Source organism: Passer domesticus, chromosome 1 (assembly GCF_036417665.1).
Source record: "Passer domesticus isolate bPasDom1 chromosome 1, bPasDom1.hap1, whole genome shotgun sequence".
NCBI classification, from domain to species: domain Eukaryota; kingdom Metazoa; phylum Chordata; class Aves; order Passeriformes; family Passeridae; genus Passer; species Passer domesticus.
In genome coordinates, this window is record NC_087474.1 from 14,225,365 (window position 1) to 14,246,254 (window position 20,890).

Genomic DNA, 20,890 nt, shown 5'->3' on the forward strand with positions numbered 1-20,890 from the left:
ATTGGGCTCTCTTGGGTTTTTAAGAACATGTGGAAATTGAAGTAGAAATGGAAGCTAGACTCTCCACAATATCAAGCACTACTCTCTCCTTTTGTTGCACTCTCCTCCATCCTTTTCAGTAACTGTCATAAAGCAATTCATTCTGGACCCAGTGGGTAAAATAAGGATGGATTTTTTTAGTTTTAGTTTTCATGTGAATCTACACTGCTCTAGTAAGAGAACTGGACTCTATAGGAGTCGTGGGTTTTATTAGGCAGAAAAGCATACTGAGACAAAAAATTGCACCTATTAACTTTTGTTGTCTAGACTTTCAGTAAATGGGGAAACAGACATTTACACTGTTCTCTATTATCTATTTTCCACTTAGCCACAGTTTGCTAATTACTGAGCCATGCAAGTTTAAGTCTTTAGTTATTTTGATCAGATTAAACCACTGTTGTGCTGGGAGAACATATCCTAAACATGTTTCCACTATCTTTACTGCAAGTCATAGCAAAACAATTGTCATAGTCGTTAAACTCCAAGTTAAATTTGGAATATAACTAGGTAGCTTTTCCATAAGCAATTTTTTTCCCTCTTGTCTAAGAGACTTAAAATTCCAGCAGGTTTTAAGTCAATGGATAAAGCCTTCCTCAAAACACACTCAAGAGCACACAGCTCTTAAGCAGCTCTACCAGCACATAATCCACAAGACCACACTGAGAACTGCTTAGGAAAGGATCACCTTCCAATTAGGACTGGATCATTTTCAGCTATAAGAAGCAATTAAAATACAGCATCTGTGCACATGCATATGACAAAGATGTTATTTTGCATTGCTTTCTCATAATCTCTTAAATTAAAACCTCCTAATTAGAATTTATTCTTTCAGGATATAAATCAGTACACATTTAACTAAAATCCCACTTGGGCTACTTTTATTGATTTCACTGTCATTGCATTACCTTGCTTGTTCAAAAGAATTATCATAGCACCTAAAGAGATCCTTTCAAGATAATTTTTTTTCTTATTAAGAAGAGCAAATGCTACAACCTTCTTTTCCTTTCCAAAGACCAATATGTTTGCAAAAAAATCTCAAAGAGCAGGTCTGTGGACAACTAGACAGTTTTTTAGTGACCCTCCAAAAAGGGTTACTCTTTAAATAGTGACCAACTGTCATTTCTAGCAGCAAAACTCTGTAAAATGTAAGCAGCAGCTAAATTATGTTACTAACAGAGGTAATTCCTGATCCTGTTTATCTGGTTTTCTGCCAACAGATTGTGGCTTGGATTGCAAGCAGTTACTCCTGTTGCAGTATTGCCCTTGCCCTGCAATGATTTTTTTTCATGGTTGTAATTTAATTCAAGGTTCATTGTTGTTGTGTTTAATAATCAAGTCCTTGTAACAACCCAAAACCTAGTAGTCATTAAGCAAAAAGATCAGTTTAGGTGCCTTCTTCCCAAAGCTATCATCTTCCCAGGCATGCTGTGTGAACAGCTGCACTCCTACCATGTACAGCCTTCAGAGACTCCTGTCCACTTTAGAAGAATGATTAGATCTGGAAACAGTGACTGAATTCAAGAGATCCCAAAAAAGTCAACATTGCTCCCTTGTCATTTCTACTCTGTGGTTTTATGCAGAACCAGGGAATCTTCAGCCAAACATAACACTTCAAGCTGTTGTCCAAGACAGCATCCATAAAAACAATACTTGTTTGCTAAATATTCCAAGTGATCCTAGGAGTGGGGCAAATGCCAGCAACAGAAACAACACAATTTCACAACTATTCTCTAGACAGTGCAGCTGGGTTTTCAAAGGAAGAATAAGTAAGAAAGAATAATCCAGCTATGTCCTGTGGGTTGTATTAGAAGGAAAACCAAAACATATATCCCTGTTCAAGTGATAGATTTCCAGCAGCCAGCCAGAGCCCAGTGATAAGTGGATGGCAGTGCAGAATAAAATGGATCAATACCACGCCCACAAGAAACTAAAGTGAAGAGCCTCATGGCACAATTATTCAGTTGAAGATAAACAGTCTTCCTCTTGCTAAATACAGATGCTGTTTCTGCATAGCTTAAGTTTGACTTTATTTTGACTAGACAGATAAGAGGTGTCTTATTTATATTGGGATCATTTAGTCACTGACCTTTTTTTACCATTCGGCCAGCTACAGTGAACTGTGTGGAGTCATTGGCTGCTCCTTTACCCTTGGACTTCCAGGCTTCTTCTCGAGCTGTAATCAGGTGTTTCCTCTCCTCAATGGTCATCTGGCTCTCCTGGTTATCTGCCATTCTTTGCTTTTGGGGTGAAAGAAAGAAGAAAGAAAGAAAGAGATGTTTAAAAAACCTGCTAGACACATAGCTAAAGAGTGGCTGAACATTTCAGCTGCCAGCTGCAGAGGGAAGGGAGCAGGGAACAAGCTACTGCAGTGAAGTCACACACAGCTTAGTGACCCTGCAGTGCTTCATTTGTCTTCCTGCCCCATTACACTGTGAGCACAAGGTTTTGGTCTGTGCTCCTTGACCTTTTCTAGAGACTACCAGCCAGGGCAGATGGCACTCCTCTATGCAAAGCAAACTATTCACTCTGTGTATGAAATCATTTTCCAGGCCTTGTGCTTTTGAACCATGACTTGCTACACAAGTGACATCATGACTGACTATAAGCACATGTTTCCAAGTGTGCAAATCAGCAGGTGGCACAGGGAAAAACAGAGAAGTGGTGTAACTTCAGTGGGTGATTCCTAATCAGTCTCTTACAGTTACTCAGCTCCCCAGGCAGGATTAGCAGTGTCTCCAGAGGCTGCTCGTTTTAGTTCTTAAGTCAGCTTGCTCTACTAAATATTTTGCCTGGATCTGAGGAAGGAAGGACTATCTCTACCACTCCCTCCTTTTTTTTTTCCTAAGTCACCCTTAGCTTTGCTTTCTTGCTTTGGAGGTTGGCAGCCAACAGCTGGAGTGATTAGAAGCAGAAGGTGCACTATCTCAGTGCCCTTCTCACACAGATGGATTGATGATGGTACTTTAAGTAGGAAAGAAACTGAATTTACAAACTCTGCTGCAGCTAGGTCAGGCCAAAGGACTGTTACTTTAATATACTTATCTTTAAAAATTATCAACATTTCAGGGATTACACTGCATAGAAGTCAAACATAGAAGTATTTTTAGTGCAAGGGACTGTCAACTCTAGAATTACTTCCAAGATGATGCTATTCATCATTTTTCTTCACAACCTACCTTCTAGAATTGAAAAAACGAATTAAAATCTCAAGCTTTAACACCACTCTAGGTCACAGAATCACAGAAAAAAAATGCAAAAGTATGCACCAGCTTGTGAACATAAACATTCTTCTCCTTTCAAGATACAAAGAAGATCCTGTTATTTTTTATTTTCTTAAAAATCAATCAGACTAAATAAATAAGTAATTTTATATAAAAACTATTATGACAGCAGGGGACACTCTAATATAGAGACTATGTAGCTTTCAGCATTTACCAGGAACAGTAAATATCATCCAGAAGAATGAAGACAAGCCAAGAAGAGGTTTGTACAAGGACTAGGGCAATGAGAGCCCTCCACTACTTCCCTCTAGTTCCATATATTTCTGCAGCCTTCTGCAGCAACACTTCCTCTCCATTTATCAAGAAAGAGAGTTGGACAGCCAGACAAGAGGACTGCAAGCCATGACAATCAAGATTAAATACTTGGATTTTTCCCTAGAACACCAAAATGTTCAACAGAAATAATAACATACAAGTCTATTCAGTATGATTTCCTCATCTGTCAAAGCCTCTGAACGCTTTAAAGAAAAACACTGAAGAAGTCTCCTTCACTTCTTCCAGTCTCTACCCATTCCAGTGTCAGCACAACCACCTCTGGGATGAAAAGTTGGTAGAAAATACCACAACAATATATTAAGGGACACCTGGGCAGGAAATTAATAAATACCTAATGAAGCCACAAGTAAAATTTAATAAACCAAATATTTTAAACTTAGTAAGGATGGTGACTTCCATTATGATACGAGGGAAGTGAGGGAGTGGCAGAAAGAAGTAAAATAATGTGATTTGGGTTTGAGTTTTTAACCTTACAGGAGTCTTAATTTTGGATTCTGTCTCCGGCAAATACCTGGAGTTTCAGCATTTACAGAGCTACTGAAAATTCTGAAGATGCAGACCTAGAAAGTATGTGTATTAATCACTACACACATGAATTGCCAGAAAGATTGTCAGTAATTCTGGAGCTGTGCCAAAGGATAAAAGAAAACAGCTGTCAGACAGGAGAAACAGACTTTTTTTCTTTTCTTTTTTTTTTTTTTGAATGGAAGAAATCAAGCTGTTCCATTGGGCAAAACATCTTTGGAGTTCCTAACCAAAAAAAAAAAAATCAGACTGGGTACATATGTTACACAATTTGGAGAAATTCCATACTAGATCTCTTCTTAATGCATGAAGACTCCTACCTTAATCTATTAATGAACAACTGAGCTAAAATATTATAAACTAAATAGGCACCAAGAAATTCCCAATCAACTTAATTTCCCTTAGTTCTGCTGAAAACCAGAAGTATATGCCATGATTAAATAAATAGTAATTTTATATAGCTAGAAAGCTAATATGAGCCAATGCAACTGTCAAAAGAGATTTCAAAAAAAAATCCACCTGCTAGTTGGGAACAGTTTAGAAAGCTTTCAGAATTGCCACATGGAGCATTTGTGGAGGAATTAACTGGTGAAAGCACAATCTAATTGGGAGAAAATATGCTAAGAAAGCTAAAATTCAAGAAGCTTCTACATCCAAATTTTATTTCTAAGTTTAAAAACCCAAATTATGATATGAAAAAGAACCTCAAATTTGCAACTGTAAAAAACTAAAATAAAAAATTAGTATATAAAGAATAAATAAAAATAACATATAAAAACTTAGGAATAAAACAGCTCCAGTGCAATTTTTCTTCATTAAATAGTGGTTACTTTCAATGAAATATTCTAATTTATTGTGTACAATATGTGGATATGTTCATTGATACCTTAGACAAAAAAACTGGAAAAGAACCAAAACACAGTAACAAATTTTGAAAAAAGGCCTTTGAAAATGCGCAAATAAATAGGATAAAAGCTCAGATGTGGACAATATTTAGAAGTAAAACTAAAGCATGTAGGAACAGGTCACACAAGCTGTGGGTTCTTCCAGACACCCATGGAAAGTCTGCTGCAAAGACAATCAATGAAGAATCAAATCACCAGCATGTAATTAATGCCATTCCACATGGCATTATGGAAAACAGGTTTAATCAAAAGGGTAAGTTTGATGAGCTCAAGTGTGATTAAATATATTAACACTGTTACCTCTGATTTCTTTAATATATTTGAGTTAATCACAGATGACATTCTGGGGAAGGTTTTTTGGACCAATATAAAAATATCAGAGCAGCTTACAGGCTGTAAACTGGTTAACTGACCAAACAGGAAAGAGCCATTCAGTGATGTGATTCATCCCAAATTTGATCAAAATGTTTTCATGAACATAGAAAACAAAGGATGTAGTCTCATCCCCTGAGAAGACCCTTATGATGACACCAACATAGAGAAGAATTATGAAGATAAAGAAGAGATAATTACATAGATGGTTAAAAAAAAAGGATATCAGAAAAGTCTGGTAAATGAGGCTTTTAAGAGAAATGTGATTTGAAAAGGGGAAAAAACACCGAAAAAACCAACCCAGTCAATTAGGAAGACAGAAAAAGAAGAAAGACAAAAACTCCCATGGAAAGTTGTTCAGAACAGATAATCTGTACTGGAATAACTCATCCATTTCCAGACTCTATGCTTCTACCCAGGATGCTAACAATTTTGAAAGGTTTCATGAAAGGGCTGAAATATTTTTTTAAAAAATTTGACCTCAGATTCTATGAGACAAGTATGTATTTTCACTGAAGAAAGGGTTAAGAGTTACATTTAACACAGCAAGAATAATAACATATGAAAAATTACTTAATATTGCCAAGAATTTTCTCTAGGCTGACAGTTTAGAATTAAGACTGTGTGTTTTTCTAAAAGGTCTGGTTTTTAGTCTGGGGAGGATTTACAGACTTAATGCAAGGACAGTTAGAAACAGGGATTACTTTCTCCCACAGCTTGGCAAGGTTGGATGATGATATTGGTCATTTCTAGCACTGTAACACATTTCTTGAGGGTATGACAGGCACTCCCCTGTTGATGCTAAGGAAGGGGCCACATCTAGGCAACGCTCCTACAGTTTTGCAGTCCAAGCAGTGTCCCCTTTAGGTTGCAAGAACTGAGAAAGAGTGGTCTGTTAGCATACTGGTGTGCTGTTTGGTTCTGTTGTTTTTGGTTTTGTTTTGCCTTTTTGTTAAGAAATAAGATAATTCATGGTTTTCTATGTAAAAGATCAAGACTGCCCCTACCCGGGGGAACCCAAACCAAGAATGAACACAAAAAAATGTCTTTCAAAAGAGGGTTCTATTTAAAATGAATGCTATAAATTACATAAAAGGATTCAAAAATATCTAATTGGGTTTTTTTTTTAAATACAAGTAACTTCTCTAGTTTAAGCTCCTGTGATAAAAAAGAATATGGAGAATCCAACAGTTGTACAAATATGGTAAAAAGTCTCTGTGTTGTTTTGCTCTGCAACTTTATATGGGCCTTCATATAAGAGAACATGAAGGGGAAAGTCCATGCAAACGTATGCCTTTCTGTTCAGAACTGCTTTGAGGAAAACAGAACACACTCAACTTATGTTTGGTGCAAATAACAAAGTGATTAACCGTGCCAGAAAAATAAAACACCAAACCCTAATAAGTCTGCATGTACCTTGACACTGCTGGAAGGAAGCAGCTTGCTAAGAGAGAAGGATGTAGCTCACCAGAGTCAGTGGAAAGATGATCACTATTTTTTGCTCTTTTCCTTTTAAGATAGATGGAATGAACAGCTCATTAAAGGGCCTCCCATCATTACTGGAGGGTTATTATTAAGTTACACTATATTGTTATCCTCTAGATACATAAAGCTGGTGAACTCTGTCATAACCAGATTAACAGGTGATCTGAAGTAAATAAACTATCTTAAATCCACAGCTTATAGGAAAGGGGTAACACACGTTTCAAAATAGTCCAAAATTTAATGTTCAATTTAAAAAACTCATAGTAAAAGATCATATTCAAAAACAGCTATGGAAGTGAATGTGGAAACAGTAAATATCAGTTGCCTAAATGTTTATAATATATCCAGTAGCTTCTTCTGTATTCATGATCCTCAACCCAGCAGTAAGTATCTGCTCCTAGAATTCACTGCCATTACCCATGCTGGTCAGAAAGCTCCCTGCATGCAGCACAGACTGTGGGAATGAAGAACCCAATGGATTCCTCATAGCACAGGAACCACGAGTGTGAGCTATGAGGCAAGGGACAAGGAAGTATAATATAACAGAATTTGATTTACATAGATCTACTGAGACCTTCCAGTGAGCTCTCCTTCTTTTCTTGTGGTTTTCTACAGCTTATTTGCCCACTTCTGCCTTTGCATTTTTTACTTGAACCAGGTATAGTTTGCCCAGATCAAGATCTAGTACTCTACTGCTCAAAGAGAACTTTGTTATGTTGCTCTGGGTGAAGGAAGTTTATATTTCTCATTATCTATTAATTATGCAAATTGTCTGTGATGGAATTGCAGAGGTACAGACATGATTCTGAAGAACACTTCACATGAAGCTTCTCTAACATTTACTGGAGCAGCACAAGAACTCTGTTCCCAAGCAAAAACAAATTAGGAATGTGCATCATCCATCTGAGTGTAATTTTCTGTCTCACTCCTCCCTCCAAAAATGAAATAGAAATTTTATACAGCATTTCACCTTCCATCTCCAAGGATGACGGTCACCAGAAATCAGAGAGCTTGATTCTTTCAAACTAGTACTACAGACCTTAAAGGAAGAAAGAGAGAGAAGCAGGAAGACGGGATAGTCAGAGAATAGAAGCAGGATGTGCCAAGACAAAAATCCTTTACATAGGGACTAGGGAAAAGCACTATGGGAAAGTTGCCTCTCAACAAAAGCAGGTTTTTTTACAGTCAGTAAGTTAGATGATGTTATGTCTTACATTGTACATGCACATTACTTACAGGGAGATCATGGTACACAGCATTTTATTCTAAACTAAATGCTGTGTAGTTCCATACTACTCCTTTTATACACCCTTTTTAGCAACTTACAAGTTTTCAGTATTATAATGAATGCAATAATGTTTTCTTCCTTTACTTTCTCACCTATACAGTCTAAAACAGATACAGAACTTTCAGAAAAGCAACCATAAGAGAAATAGTAGCACAATGTATATTGAAGAAGAGTACACAGGATAGTAGCATAATATTATGTTTCTTTAAAGCTACATTTACTGAGCTGGTTAATCAGTTAAGAGGATTATTAATTCTGTATGTTAAAAAACACTGGTAAAATGTCCTTACTTGAAATTGTAGAGCTTTTAAATTGTGCAGACTTTTGCTCACCTGATTAATAGGCAGAAAAGGATGAAATTTATGGAGAGCAGGTATAACAGGAGAGTAAGTAGAAGCATATACAGGTTCCTATGACAAGGACAGAAGCAGAGCAAAGGAATTAGAAAAGAACTGGACTACCAGAAATGGAAATAGGGAAGAAATAACTCCTCTTTCCCTTATTTCTTACTAAATCTTTTGATCCTCTAGAAATGTTTTCCCTGTTGGAAAGCAGAGATCAAAAATGCTGTCATAATACAACAGCATGTTTACCAAAGCCATTCCATGCAGGAATTATCCAAGTTAGTAATAATATCACTACAACCCAACACAGAACAAAACAGCACAGCTGGAAGATACACTTTTTGTAGGCTGATAATTTTTATATGTCTCTGTTTTCATGCACTATTAAATTGATGAACCATGTCAACCACAATGTGAGTAATTCTGCTGCAAGTTTAATCAGACCCTACTAAACAGCAAATCATCTATTCTCTGGATGAAAGGAAAGAATGCCTGCTGAAACTGGGAGACTCAAAAGCCATCTGGAAGGATTTACTAAGTCCACAACACAGTGAAGGTGAGTTCACCATTCCAAACACAGCCTACAAATAAACCCTGCCCCAGAGCTGGGCTTACCCAAAGCTGATTAGACATGGCTTTACCAGCTTTAATTCTTCTCCCTCTCTGTAGGTTAAAGCAAATGGGGAACATGGCACAGTGGATGGATAAATGCAGCTCATTAGAATGGCTCAAAATGAAGCCTAATAATTAGTTTCAGCTTTGATGAGAATCTGATACAAGCACTTGGTGGATGCCATATATGAAAGGGATAAAACTCTTACCACAGCAAAAGACTAGTATCTTACTGCCTAAAAGTAATTTTTCAAGGGCTTACCCTCTCTAAGATTTTTACACACTTCATCTCTGAGTAATTTTGAAATGACTGCTCAACCCTAGCCTTTAACACCAGTGCTGAGCTGCAATTTAAACATAATGTAAGAATTAAGTGTTTCAAATGTCAGTCACTGCTTTAGTGCAACTGCAATGCAGCTGGTAATCACATTAATCAGGGACTCTGTTAAGAATGGTTCACTATAAAATAGAAATTTTTATTCCAGTAAATCTTCCTATTTTGTTATTATGGAAAGATTTTGAAGTTAATTAATTTTTCTACTCATGAAGAAATCCAACAAACTGCAAGTGTTCCATCCAGCCTAAGATGATGAAAACAAAGATACTAAATCCAAAATATTTTTCCTAAATAAAAGATTTTCTTTTCCAGTAAGACATTCATCCAGCAAGACAGTTGTTCCCCTGATGTTAGAGCTATTCTTTGAATTGTCCAAATATGTTTTACCATATATATAAATAATTTAAGAAGTCTCACTGCTTCCAAAAATTTTTCCTCCTGTGTGCAGCAATCATCAAAACAGATGCTGGACCTCCAAGTAAATCTCAGCTTCCCCCCCTCATCTGTATCTGCTTGTGTTAATTCCTTAGTTTCTCTTTTTTTTTTTTTTCCTGTTTGAGGTTGCTCTGTCAACTTTTCCATGAATTTTATGGTGTTTTTCTACAGTTTAGTCTACACACAAATGACTGTAACACATTTGGATAAATATTTCACCATGTAGACACCACGAAGAAGCATTTTGACTAGAAGTAATCAAACAGCACTATTTAATGCAGCTGTTTTGTTAAGAGTATGAATGTTTCCACTTTTGTTGTTTATATGAAATCTAAATGTACTCTAATAACTTCTAATTTCTGCAGGTATGCATCAATAATCAAATCTCCAGAACAATTTAGGTAACCTTTTAAGAGAGAGAGACACACACACACACAAAAACCCCCTAAAAGGTGTCTGACTACATTAATAGGAGCACCATACTGCACCTAAAAACATCAGGCATTGTTTTGAACCAGCAGGGCATGACAGAAGTTTACACACCCTTGCTCTTGATGCCATGGTGTTGATTACTGCCATATGTGGAAATAGTCTAACCAGCTCAAAATTCAGTAATCAATAAAATTTCTGCATTTTTACTGTAATCCAGCAACAGAAAACACTTAAGGTTCTCAAACACAGCAGAGTCTCAAAGTTCTACAGACTTCAACAGCACAGTGCTTCATGGTCCTCAAAGGACAACAGGCAGCACACTGATTGCTTATCAAAACCAGTACTTCTAGATTTAAGGGCAGCTGGCATGGTGTCTTGTAAGTAGAGTGGTCACCTCAGTAAGGGTTTACATATTTTTTGTGTATCACATGAGAATCAGCATCCCAAACATCAATATGTTCATGGAATTCTGTATCTTACACACCAAGTTTTCATCCATAGGCAGACATGAAAATCCTTTGATTTAGGCTCTGAATAGCCAAGAGCTAATGTGAACGATCAGAGTGGGCGACCCAGTGTCACAGAAAGTTCCCCTGCTAGCACTGTCACTTCAAAGCTTGTATCCCTCAAGCACTTCATGTTCCCTTACTTGCTTTAAAAGCCTGACTCGTGCTCGCTGCACATGGTAACTCAGCAGGGAGGGTATGGGTGCTGAGGGGTGAGAAGAGAGAACAAAGGGTTTGTCTCTGCCTAAATCTTGGCAGCTGTTTAAAGCTTTTTCTCAACCCCACTGTCTTTAGCAGGAGTACATTTGTTATCTGATCTCAACAGTTGTCATTTTGGAGACTAGCCTGTTAAAAATGTGACCACAATTTTGCTTTCCTCCCTGGAACTATTTTTGCTTTAGGACGTCTTTCAAACTAGCAGCTGGATTTTTGAGCAAGTCCACAGGGCAAAACCAAAATAAACCCCATAAACCAAACTGCAAAAATCAGCTTTATTCTCTTCTGTCCAGATAACACGACGGATGACTCACATGTTCAGGCACAGATTTATCCTCAATAATGACAAACTGTCCTTACTTTTAATGCACTGATGGAACAGGAGACTTTTTGTTACTGTTTGCCTATACTATTTAGTAGAAGTGTAAACAACTAAATAATTGGATCCAAAGATTACTGTCCCCACTAGCAAATTTTGTAACACAAATTTTCTTTTCACGTGTCCTCTGTGAAGTATTCCTACAGAAATTAAAGGCTTTTGAGGCAGCCTATTTCATCAGACTGAGAAGGGAAACAAGGCTCCATTGGTCCTGTACTTTGAGCCAGGGGACAGTCCATTTTGAAGCAAATCTCCCAGTCACCCTCATGTTCTGCACTTTGGTTCACACTGCAGACTGCACAGACTTTGCATGAAACCAAGCCCTGAAGTGCACTCCAAGATCCCCATGTAGCACTACTGCTGCTAAAAGCAGTCAGGCCACAGGACCAAGCTAAATTTAGTCTGAAACAAAATTTCACTGAACCAAAAGAAGCAAGTATAGCACAAGTAGCACATCCTCAGAGGTAATTATTATTACCTCGGTAATTATGCTGATTTACAGATCCACTCTTGCTGGGCAACCTAATGTACTCATGTATAGACATAATCAGAGTGTGCTAACAATGTGGATCTCCCTTTCCTCCACACCTTTCTACCCATCTCCCCCTCCATTCACTACCTGTGTAAGACAGATAAAATCTTGGTCCTGCCAGTTCTGGCTATTCACAAAGATCATGCAAGATAACCAAAAGCCAAATGGCTCATGAATGCTCTTGTACCTGCATTACCTCAGTAGTTTTAGGATCCAAAATTACTGGTTAAAAACCCAGTGTATGCACAGAGATAACACAGTGTTAGGAATGTGACATTTTTACAAACTCACCCCTACATAAGAAAACATCAGAAGTATTAAGGCAATTTCAATGGGGGAAAGGAAGAGGGGCAGGAGATAGGGCTTAAATCATTCCACCTTTACATGCTGCAGAAGCCTTACATACCCACTTACTAGTTCATTATCTTCTGATGTGAAGACACTATTACACATTCCAGGATAGTGAAGACTTCCTCATTAAATAACATCTCACACTGGGAGAATTGGTTTTTAAACAAGCCTGACAACAAGAAGAGTAGCAGGAGCTAGCAGCTAATATTAGGCATGCCTGTCTACTTGGATGCATCTTCAAAAAGCAAAAGCATTTCAAGCAAGATGTTTTTCCCAAATAGGGACAGTTACCTTCTTCAACAGCTGCTCAACTTCTTGCATCTGCGCACTGCGATCAGCGCCAGGCACTTTTGCATACTCCTGCTTTTTGCTGAGCCTGCTCTTCCAATCTTCTTCACCACTCTTCTTCAGCAATGCCAACCTATAAGGAAAAGCATGCCAAACAGGCAGCTTTAAACACTGTCCTTCCCATTATCCTCAAAAGATAACCTTACTGTTCCACTAATGCTGCATTCAAGATAGTCTGAAATTAGGTTTTCTAGCATTAACTAAGTTATTTACATTTCATACACATATACAAAGCTCACAAACAAACACCAAGCCTTATACTGTACATGTTGAATGGCAATCATCTATCAAAACACAGACATCCAGACCTGAGACAGACACTCCAGTTAATTTATATCATCAGTGGAAATTGCCAATACAGTCAAGGGAGACCAAGGTACAACACAGATCCTCCTAAAGTAGGTGTATAAAAAGGTCAGATTAATAACTGCTGTTTCCCCCTACACTCTGTCACTAAGGCATAGCAAGTGAGTAGCTTGGCTATGGATACTTATCCTGTAGATGTCCAAAGTTAAGAATATGTATCCTTTGGTCTTCATTGTACTCATTTAAAAATACTTTTAAAATATTTTCTTTAAAGCCCAAGAAGAAAGAGGTCTTTTCAGCAGGCACACACCAATTAGGTCTCATCAGACACATCAAAGGACAACTCTGCAGTTCCTGCTTTCACTACAACTCCAGGGGCTGAGGTTACTTATCAGACTCCCTGGGATCACTTTGTATCTCCTTGCTTAGCCCAGGCATTGCTGCGACACAAATCAGCAGCACCAATGCTCTAATAACCTGGTGCTAACTACCCTGCAGCTGTGAAATCTATCAGCAAGATTCAACTTGTTTAAAGGAGGTCTTATATTTAAAAGGTGGATTACCATTAATCTCAGTAAGTGGGATCTTTTCACAGCACTGTTTCCTAATCTTGAGCAAAATTTTGAATATATAGTACAAAGGGCTGACTGGCTGCAGTGGGGACAGGTAGATTATCTTTGCTAGAATTGTATTTGTCCATACAAACCCTGAGGTGACTACTTTTGGGGACAGGGGAAGTCAGTCAGGAATATGAGATCTATGCAGGCATGATGATCTTCAGTTTACCTTCCTCAGAAATCAACATTTATATGAGTTTTCTACCCTTCAGAAATCATTCTTAGAAATGCATAAAATGTGTATCTGCAGCACTTTTGCAAATGGTTGCATTGACCTATTAAATAATTATTTTAGTTTAAATAAGTCTTACCATATACCTTTCTCAAATCTACAGCATTTCAGTAAGAATTATACAAAACCCTTAACCCTATCAATGTTTGAACAGGTTGAGTAGTTAAATCTATTCTGACCACAAGATACGGAAATTCTTTTTCAGAGATGTGATTACTGTTATCCTCACAGCAAATCTTGTCTGGAAACTCTGAGGAGAAGGAAAGGGTAGAACCAAAGAGGTCTAGCCAGAAGCCAAGTTTCAGGCAGCTGCCTCCTGCAAAAATCCAGGGGGTGCAACCATGCTACTGACCTATTTGGGGATGATCAATTGGGCCTAAGGCAGTCACTTGAGAAAAACTAAGAATGCAGAAAACAGTAAATCTACGGACTACAATGCCAGTAAGAATGTTAGTATTCAAGAAAGCAGTTATTTCCTCTCTTCCTGCCTAGGCAGGCAGTGCTGGCAGGCTTCACATTGCCTGGTTGCTTCATACCTCACAGCACGGGATGAGTAGGGGTGAGAAGGACTCACAATAAGGAGCTGAGGTCATGGTCATTGTTTGCAGAAAGGACACAAGATTTCACTGCCCAGAACTAATCTTCTGGAGTGCATCCATGCATGTGTAAAACTGTGGAGGAGACCAAGATGGGACTGAATTGCCACCATGCAATGAGTTATCTTCAGTAGCTATGTTCTCTCAAGTCAGTTTTGCTTAGAAATGATCTGTGATAATTGAAGCTGGAAGGCATATTGGTCAGCCTTGTTTGTTTTTTAAAACGTTTACAGCTATTCAGCATAGCAGGCAGGGGGGAAAAAGTGGGGTTTTCTGGGTTGTGGTTGGTTTTTTTTTAAACTAACATTACCTCAGGGTATTTGATCTAGACCTCTGACCCAAACAGTCTGCTTGGTCAGGGAGAGAAAAATCTTTAATTCTAAGACTATTTCTGTGTCTTTGGAGATGTTGTTTTCTTCTCTGCCATAAGGATGGTTTCATAGCAGCCCTCCATTCTTCACTGGTATGTGTAATGAAAAAACTGACTCCTACAAGTGAGAACACACATTTGCCTGAATTTGAGCAATGAAATCACCACTTAAAAGAAACATGTATGCCAATAAAAACTTCACTGCTGTGTAAAACCTAAAGCCACACATTTCTTTTGAACAATGGAAGTGGCAATAAAGTCAAACTGCCCTGACTCAGCAACAACTGAATGGAGGACACTCTTTTGTATTAATGAAGATGCAAGAACTACTGAATTGGTTCCTAAAAGTAAGCCCACCAGCTTACTCTGAATCAGCCCAGAACTGATTTCCAAAGAATCAGCCCAGCAGCTGATTCTTTAGAAAATCTTAGAAAATAAGGCAAATTTTAGGTCTAACCATTAGATTTGTTTAAGGCCTGCTGCTTACTAGTTTCATTGAATACCTATATTTTTTCCATTTTTTATAAATAATGAATAATTCATTAGTCACTTTCACAGTGTAGACACACTACTTTTGCCTCCAAAAGTTCCTTTTCCAATATGAAGAAAATAAGTTCTACTCTTTTCTTGAAAGAAAAAGCTTTTAACATGTCTGCCCATCTTTGACAGCTTGCTCTGCATCCTTCTTTCACTTGCTACTGAGATAGACTATGTGACATCAAGACAGAATGATCCTCATCCCAGAGGTGTCAGGGTGGCCTCAAAGCAAAAGCTTTCAGAGCTGAAGGCAAAATGCTGGATAGTGAATACTGAAGGGAAACAGAAATGAGATCTGAACAATGGTTCTGCCTAAACAAAGAGAGTTGCATGCAAGGCCTTGGCAAAAATCCTGGCAAAAAATATCTAAATGACACATCTTTCTTCTGTAGCAATATTTTAGTATCTTAGTTGCTAGTTGTCTCCTTGAGCTAGAATAAACCACACATAGGATTGGTTTTCACATGTTCTCCCTTGGCTGCACTTGACCAGTTCTTTTTGGATAAATCATAAATCCTGGAGGGCAATATGAAATATATAACTACAGAAAGGAAGTTAAAAGAGTGCATAAATTCAGTATAGTGGGAACCAGACTGCATAAGAAAGTATTGCTCAGGCATCCATACATCAAAAAAAGGTTGAAAACTAAGTTTAGGCTAGATTTTTCCTGAGAAAGTGCGAATGATGGTAAGAGGTTCAGCAGAAATTAATCAGATGTAGCTTTCTAAAATAGTGATCATGGCATGCAGCTGACTTCTACAGTGGAGCTGACAGGATGGGCTTTGGTCTCAATAAATGCACAAAGACAGGAGAAGAGAGTATAGGTGTCTTTCCTCCTTAAAAAATCATGATTTTGATTCTTCTATATAATACAGGTAATTCTGAAAATGCCAGCCATACATTCACTCTATGAGGATAGTATTAGTTCAGTGAAGCAAGTCTTTGTGGAAAATCACTTTCATCCAGACCAGCATTCATGCATCCTGCCCAAATACTATTTCATGTGTGGAAAAGTTGTTCTTCCATAAGGTGAAAGAATGTCTGACACAGCCAGAAAAATACACTGGATGGGAAGATGAAGTTAGTGAATGTAAAAGGGAAAAGAAATCCAAGTGTAATAGTTAATCTTTAGCAGAAATGTTCTTTGATGTTTATGAATACTTGGCATGAACTTCAGCCAAGCAAAAGAAACTTAGTGGTTGTAGTCTTTTAATTCTGGGACAAGAAGTAGACTACTGTGGTATTTTGGAAGGCTGAAACATTTTGATATAAGCTCAGTCATTTACAGATGTTTGTGGAATCAGGGAACACAAACTCCTGACAAGACAGCAGGTATTTTCTTTTGTCAGCTCTGGGACTGAGTAGACAGAGTCCTAACAAAAGTGGTTCCTGATTGTGTGACTGACAAGCTTCAGTTCCTCAAGAGATCAACTCAGCTGAGGCATTGAAGTTAGGACTGAAACAGCTACTAAAACCTGGATCTTCCCTCCAACCTCTTTCTCTCCACCAGGATCAGGGATGGTAGATCATTTACCACCTATAAAGCAGAAGTTATGGTCTTAAACCTCATCTGCCAAGACAATTGACATATTTAGAGGAAGGGGATGGGGATGAAAGTGGCTTTAAGCAAAACAACAGCAAGCTGAAAAAGTTAAGTACAGCCTCCAGAAAGGGCACTAAGACTGCACAGCTGCTGTAGTTGCCCCTGCACCCCCTTGTATAAAGGGGTTGACAGGGAGTGGGGATGCTCTGTAAATGAGAGACTCACATACCTGCTAGAAACACATGAATTTGGGAAGCAAACTTTGGAATTACGTTTAAAAGGAAAAAAAAGGGTTCAGAATGCCGAATGTTACACTCCCCTCATTAAGTGAGGGAATACTTTTACATAGTGGAAGTTTAAGCAGGCAACTATTTTCATTTATTGGTTCTGCTTTCACACAGAAAAACTGAAGCGAAGATAGGCCAAAGAATCATAATTCACTCACTGGACTGCTACCAGTTTGGGACTGAGTTTATACTCTCAAAGTTCTAACTAAGTTAGGAAAACTTTTACAAGTACTACAGCAGCTCTTGGCACTTCAATCCTGAACTCCCACTCTCTGCACAAGTGCAGGACTTCACATTTTGCTTCAGATCAGAATCATCTTGGCTTGGAAAAAGTATTCCTAGTACTCCTATAAACCTGTCCCTTACTATCCTTTTAAAATCCCTACGGTAAGTTCTAAGAAGTCAAAATGGCAAGCATGTACTTCTAAAGGAGTGGGGCAATATCAGAGTCTATTGTGACTCCTTCTAGTCAGCTTATTTAAGGGACTCCTCTAGACCAACAAGAAATGGTTATTAAAATAAACCAGAATCACATTATACCTGCTGTATAACTGAAAGCAGAACCTGGAGAACTATATTGAGTATATAAGTGTAATTAGAACATGTATATTTTACAACTTTAATTTTCTGAAATATTCATTGATTATTCAGGTGACTCTTTCAAAATCAGGTTATTATGTTCTCTTGAATGGTAATTCTCATTCACCATCACCTGCTTCATAAGCATGTCAGGCAGATTAGCTACATGTTTCTGCTGTTAGTAATAATAAAGCCTAATAATCACTACTTAGCTTTTTTAGAAACAGTTTTAAAGCTTCTTTTTACACCATCATCAATATAATAACTGTATTTATAGGGATCATTAAAAAAGAAAGAGAAATTTAAGTACCTTTCCTTAATTGACATTGTTTTGCTGGAATTATCAAGGACATCCTCAGCTGTTTGTGCTTTGCTCTCTCCCATGGAAAACATCTCACAGGAATTCTTATAAAATTTGCCTTCCAATTGTTCAGAGAGCTCCTGCAGTCTACAGGATGCTGCAGATGCTGTTTGTGAAACTGTCCTCATGGCTGATGTGCTGGTGAGTTCAGAAGAAGGCTCAGCATGGTCTGCCCATTAAAAAGAGAAGTGCTGAATTAGTTCTGTTCTCAAAGACACTTTACGTTACTAACACTGAAGAAGCAAATCTGTATTTTAAACATTCACATCACATACTATTCTAACAGGGAGAAACTTCTGGCTGAGCTAGAGCACAAAGATTAATTGTGCAGCATTACTTGCTGCAAGGACTATCCATTTGTGACTGATGTTCACATGAAGCCACAGAACATCATGTTCAATACACAATTCTGAACTTCACGTGGGTGAGGCACAAACTGCTGCTCCCCTCATCACACCAACAGGAAAATGAACACATGAAAGGGACAGGAACAAAGAGCAGGGGAAGAGAAGCAGACAAAATTTAAACAAGAAAATTAACTATTTGGTAAAGCAGTTTAATGCTTGAGTAGCATACTAGAACATTTAATAGCTTAATAGAGGTATTATTTTCTAGGAGGGTGTTGGGGGCTCTTTGGGGTTTGTTATTTCAAGCAGCAATTAAACCACAGGAAAAAACTGCCTTGAAGAAAGATAAATGCACCATTACAGTTATCCTTAAAGAAATGTAAGTGATCTTCATTTTTCTTTTTGAAATGTTATAAGCACAACACCCCTCTGATATATGACTGCTCCTATTATATCCCAGTCTCCATGTCCCCTGCAGTCATCAAAGGCTAATTGGACAGAATGGATACTGCTTTAGAGGAATAGAGGCAGAACTGTACCTTCCTCTCTACACCTGTGTGAAGACCATAAAATTCAAAATGAATTAACTTCACAGGATGAACACAAAAATGCTTTTAGTGCTACAGGGTAGTGTGATCCTGTCACCCACCACAATAAAAGAGAAAAGGAATACAACATCCTTCTAAATTCAGCAGAACAGAAGGACTTATGAAATTACCAAATTCCAAATTACCAAAAATACCAAAATTTATTTCCAAGGTACTTTATTTGAAGATGGGCAAGTTTGTTTTTTAAGTTTAAATTATGCTGTGCATATAAAAATGTAATTGCTCTGAGAATTTCCTGGTTTGTATTTCATCACCACATCAAAGAGAAAATAATACTAGTTTTGCAAAATTAATTATCAGAAAATTTCCCACCCCTAGTTATGTATGAACATATGTGGGTAATTCATAACTCTATACACACAGTAAGGCAAAAATTAAGGGCAGATAATTGATTCAGAGCAGCAAGTTTAGTTTGTTCTGAATTTTGGAGGGCAGGTGCAAGGGCAAAAACAGAAAGAATAAATCTTAGCTTCAGCATATAATACTACTTCTTTGAAAGTAAATAAATCTGAATAAAACTGAACCATCTTTAAAGACTGAAAAATTGAAAGAATAAAAAAATCCTCTATTTGTAAAACTTAACACTTCACAGATATTTCTGTACTTCTAAGCAGTGTTAGAAAAAGGAAACATAACCAGCCTTCATAAAGCTTGAAACACCATTTGCTGAATGAGACCACATCAACAGCAAGTAATTACCACACCTCTTGCTTTTCATAACACTTTCCAAATCCACCTTTTCTTCAAAGGACTGGCCTTTTTTGTCTTCCCATTTACCTTGCATGCCAGTATCGATTTCCTTCTGTTCCAAAGGCTGAAAAAGTGCTTGTGAACCAAACAGTTCCAAGCTGCCCTTCCTCAGGAAGCTGTATGCTGTGTCTTTATGGTGGTCTCCTGTTTTTTCAGGAACAGGATGTGTGGTTTCATCCTCAAAGGAGCTGTACTTTTTAATTTCATTAGCTTCATGGGCTAGAAACCTCTTTCTTTCTTCTTCATGTTTCTTTGATGCTTTTCTGCTTTCTAGTGCTTCCATTGAGGGCTGCCACTGTTCTGACTTGTGTGTGTGTTTTCCTGATGAGTCCAAGTTGTCTGCTGTAGGGTGGAACCTGGTGGCAGCACTCCCTCTTCCATCAGTCCCTGGCTTCCCGGGCAGGTCCCCAAACAACGGAGCAAGGGCAGAGGCCATGGCTGAAATCGATGTTGCAACTGCAGATGACAGGGGGGCAATCTTTCCACTTTCACTCTGTACCTATGAAGGGAAAAAACAAACAAAAAAATCCAGAAAAACCAAACAGGACTAAGAAGCTCTGAAATGATCAATTCCAAAAAGTAGTCTTATCACATCAGTTAATCCAAGGTATGTTTTCATGTAAATATTGCACTTTGTCAGGACAGATTAGAACAGGTAAGGAAAGCAACAATGCCCCTGTAATTTGTCTGCAGATGGGTTATTCCACTCAAGGTAAAAACAACTGCATGTGAGCAGCAACATCTTTAGTAACAAGGGGTGTGTGGAACACGCAACCTGACATCATGTCAGGGCTCAGGACCTGCAGCAGTGCAGGAAGGAATTAGCTCAGGTTCCAGATGCCAGCTGACATGCCATGTGCCCAGGCTAATCACCTCTGCATCTCAGCAGGACTCATTAGCTTTGGCACAGCTCTGCTCTTACACAGCTCTGCAGCTCCCAGCTCTGGTGACCACTCAGTGCCAGGGAGAGACTGTTCCGTGCTGTCCTAATGCAGGGCAGACATTCCTGATGCTCCCTCCACATAAATCACCTTCATGCAGGACTTTTTCAAATATAAACATTGGCTGTCATGAGCAAAGTATTTGAGCCTAAG

The 20,890-nt window shown here is 38.1% G+C and overlaps 1 protein-coding gene across 10 annotated transcripts in view; it reads right to left on the reverse strand.

Moving 5' to 3' along the window:
* SVIL (supervillin) overlaps positions 1–20,890 on the reverse strand; it is a 133,474-nt gene that overhangs the window by 17,153 nt on the left and 95,431 nt on the right. For all 10 annotated transcript variants that reach the window (XM_064402765.1, XM_064402628.1, XM_064402517.1 and 7 more), the window contains 4 exons: positions 19,824–20,295; positions 18,041–18,260; positions 12,607–12,736; positions 2,126–2,276 (listed from right to left, as the gene is read on the reverse strand). In XM_064402765.1, coding sequence (XP_064258835.1) covers positions 2,126–2,276; positions 12,607–12,736; positions 18,041–18,260; positions 19,824–20,295 — 973 coding nt within the window. The remainder of the gene's footprint in view (positions 1–2,125; positions 2,277–12,606; positions 12,737–18,040; positions 18,261–19,823; positions 20,296–20,890) is intronic.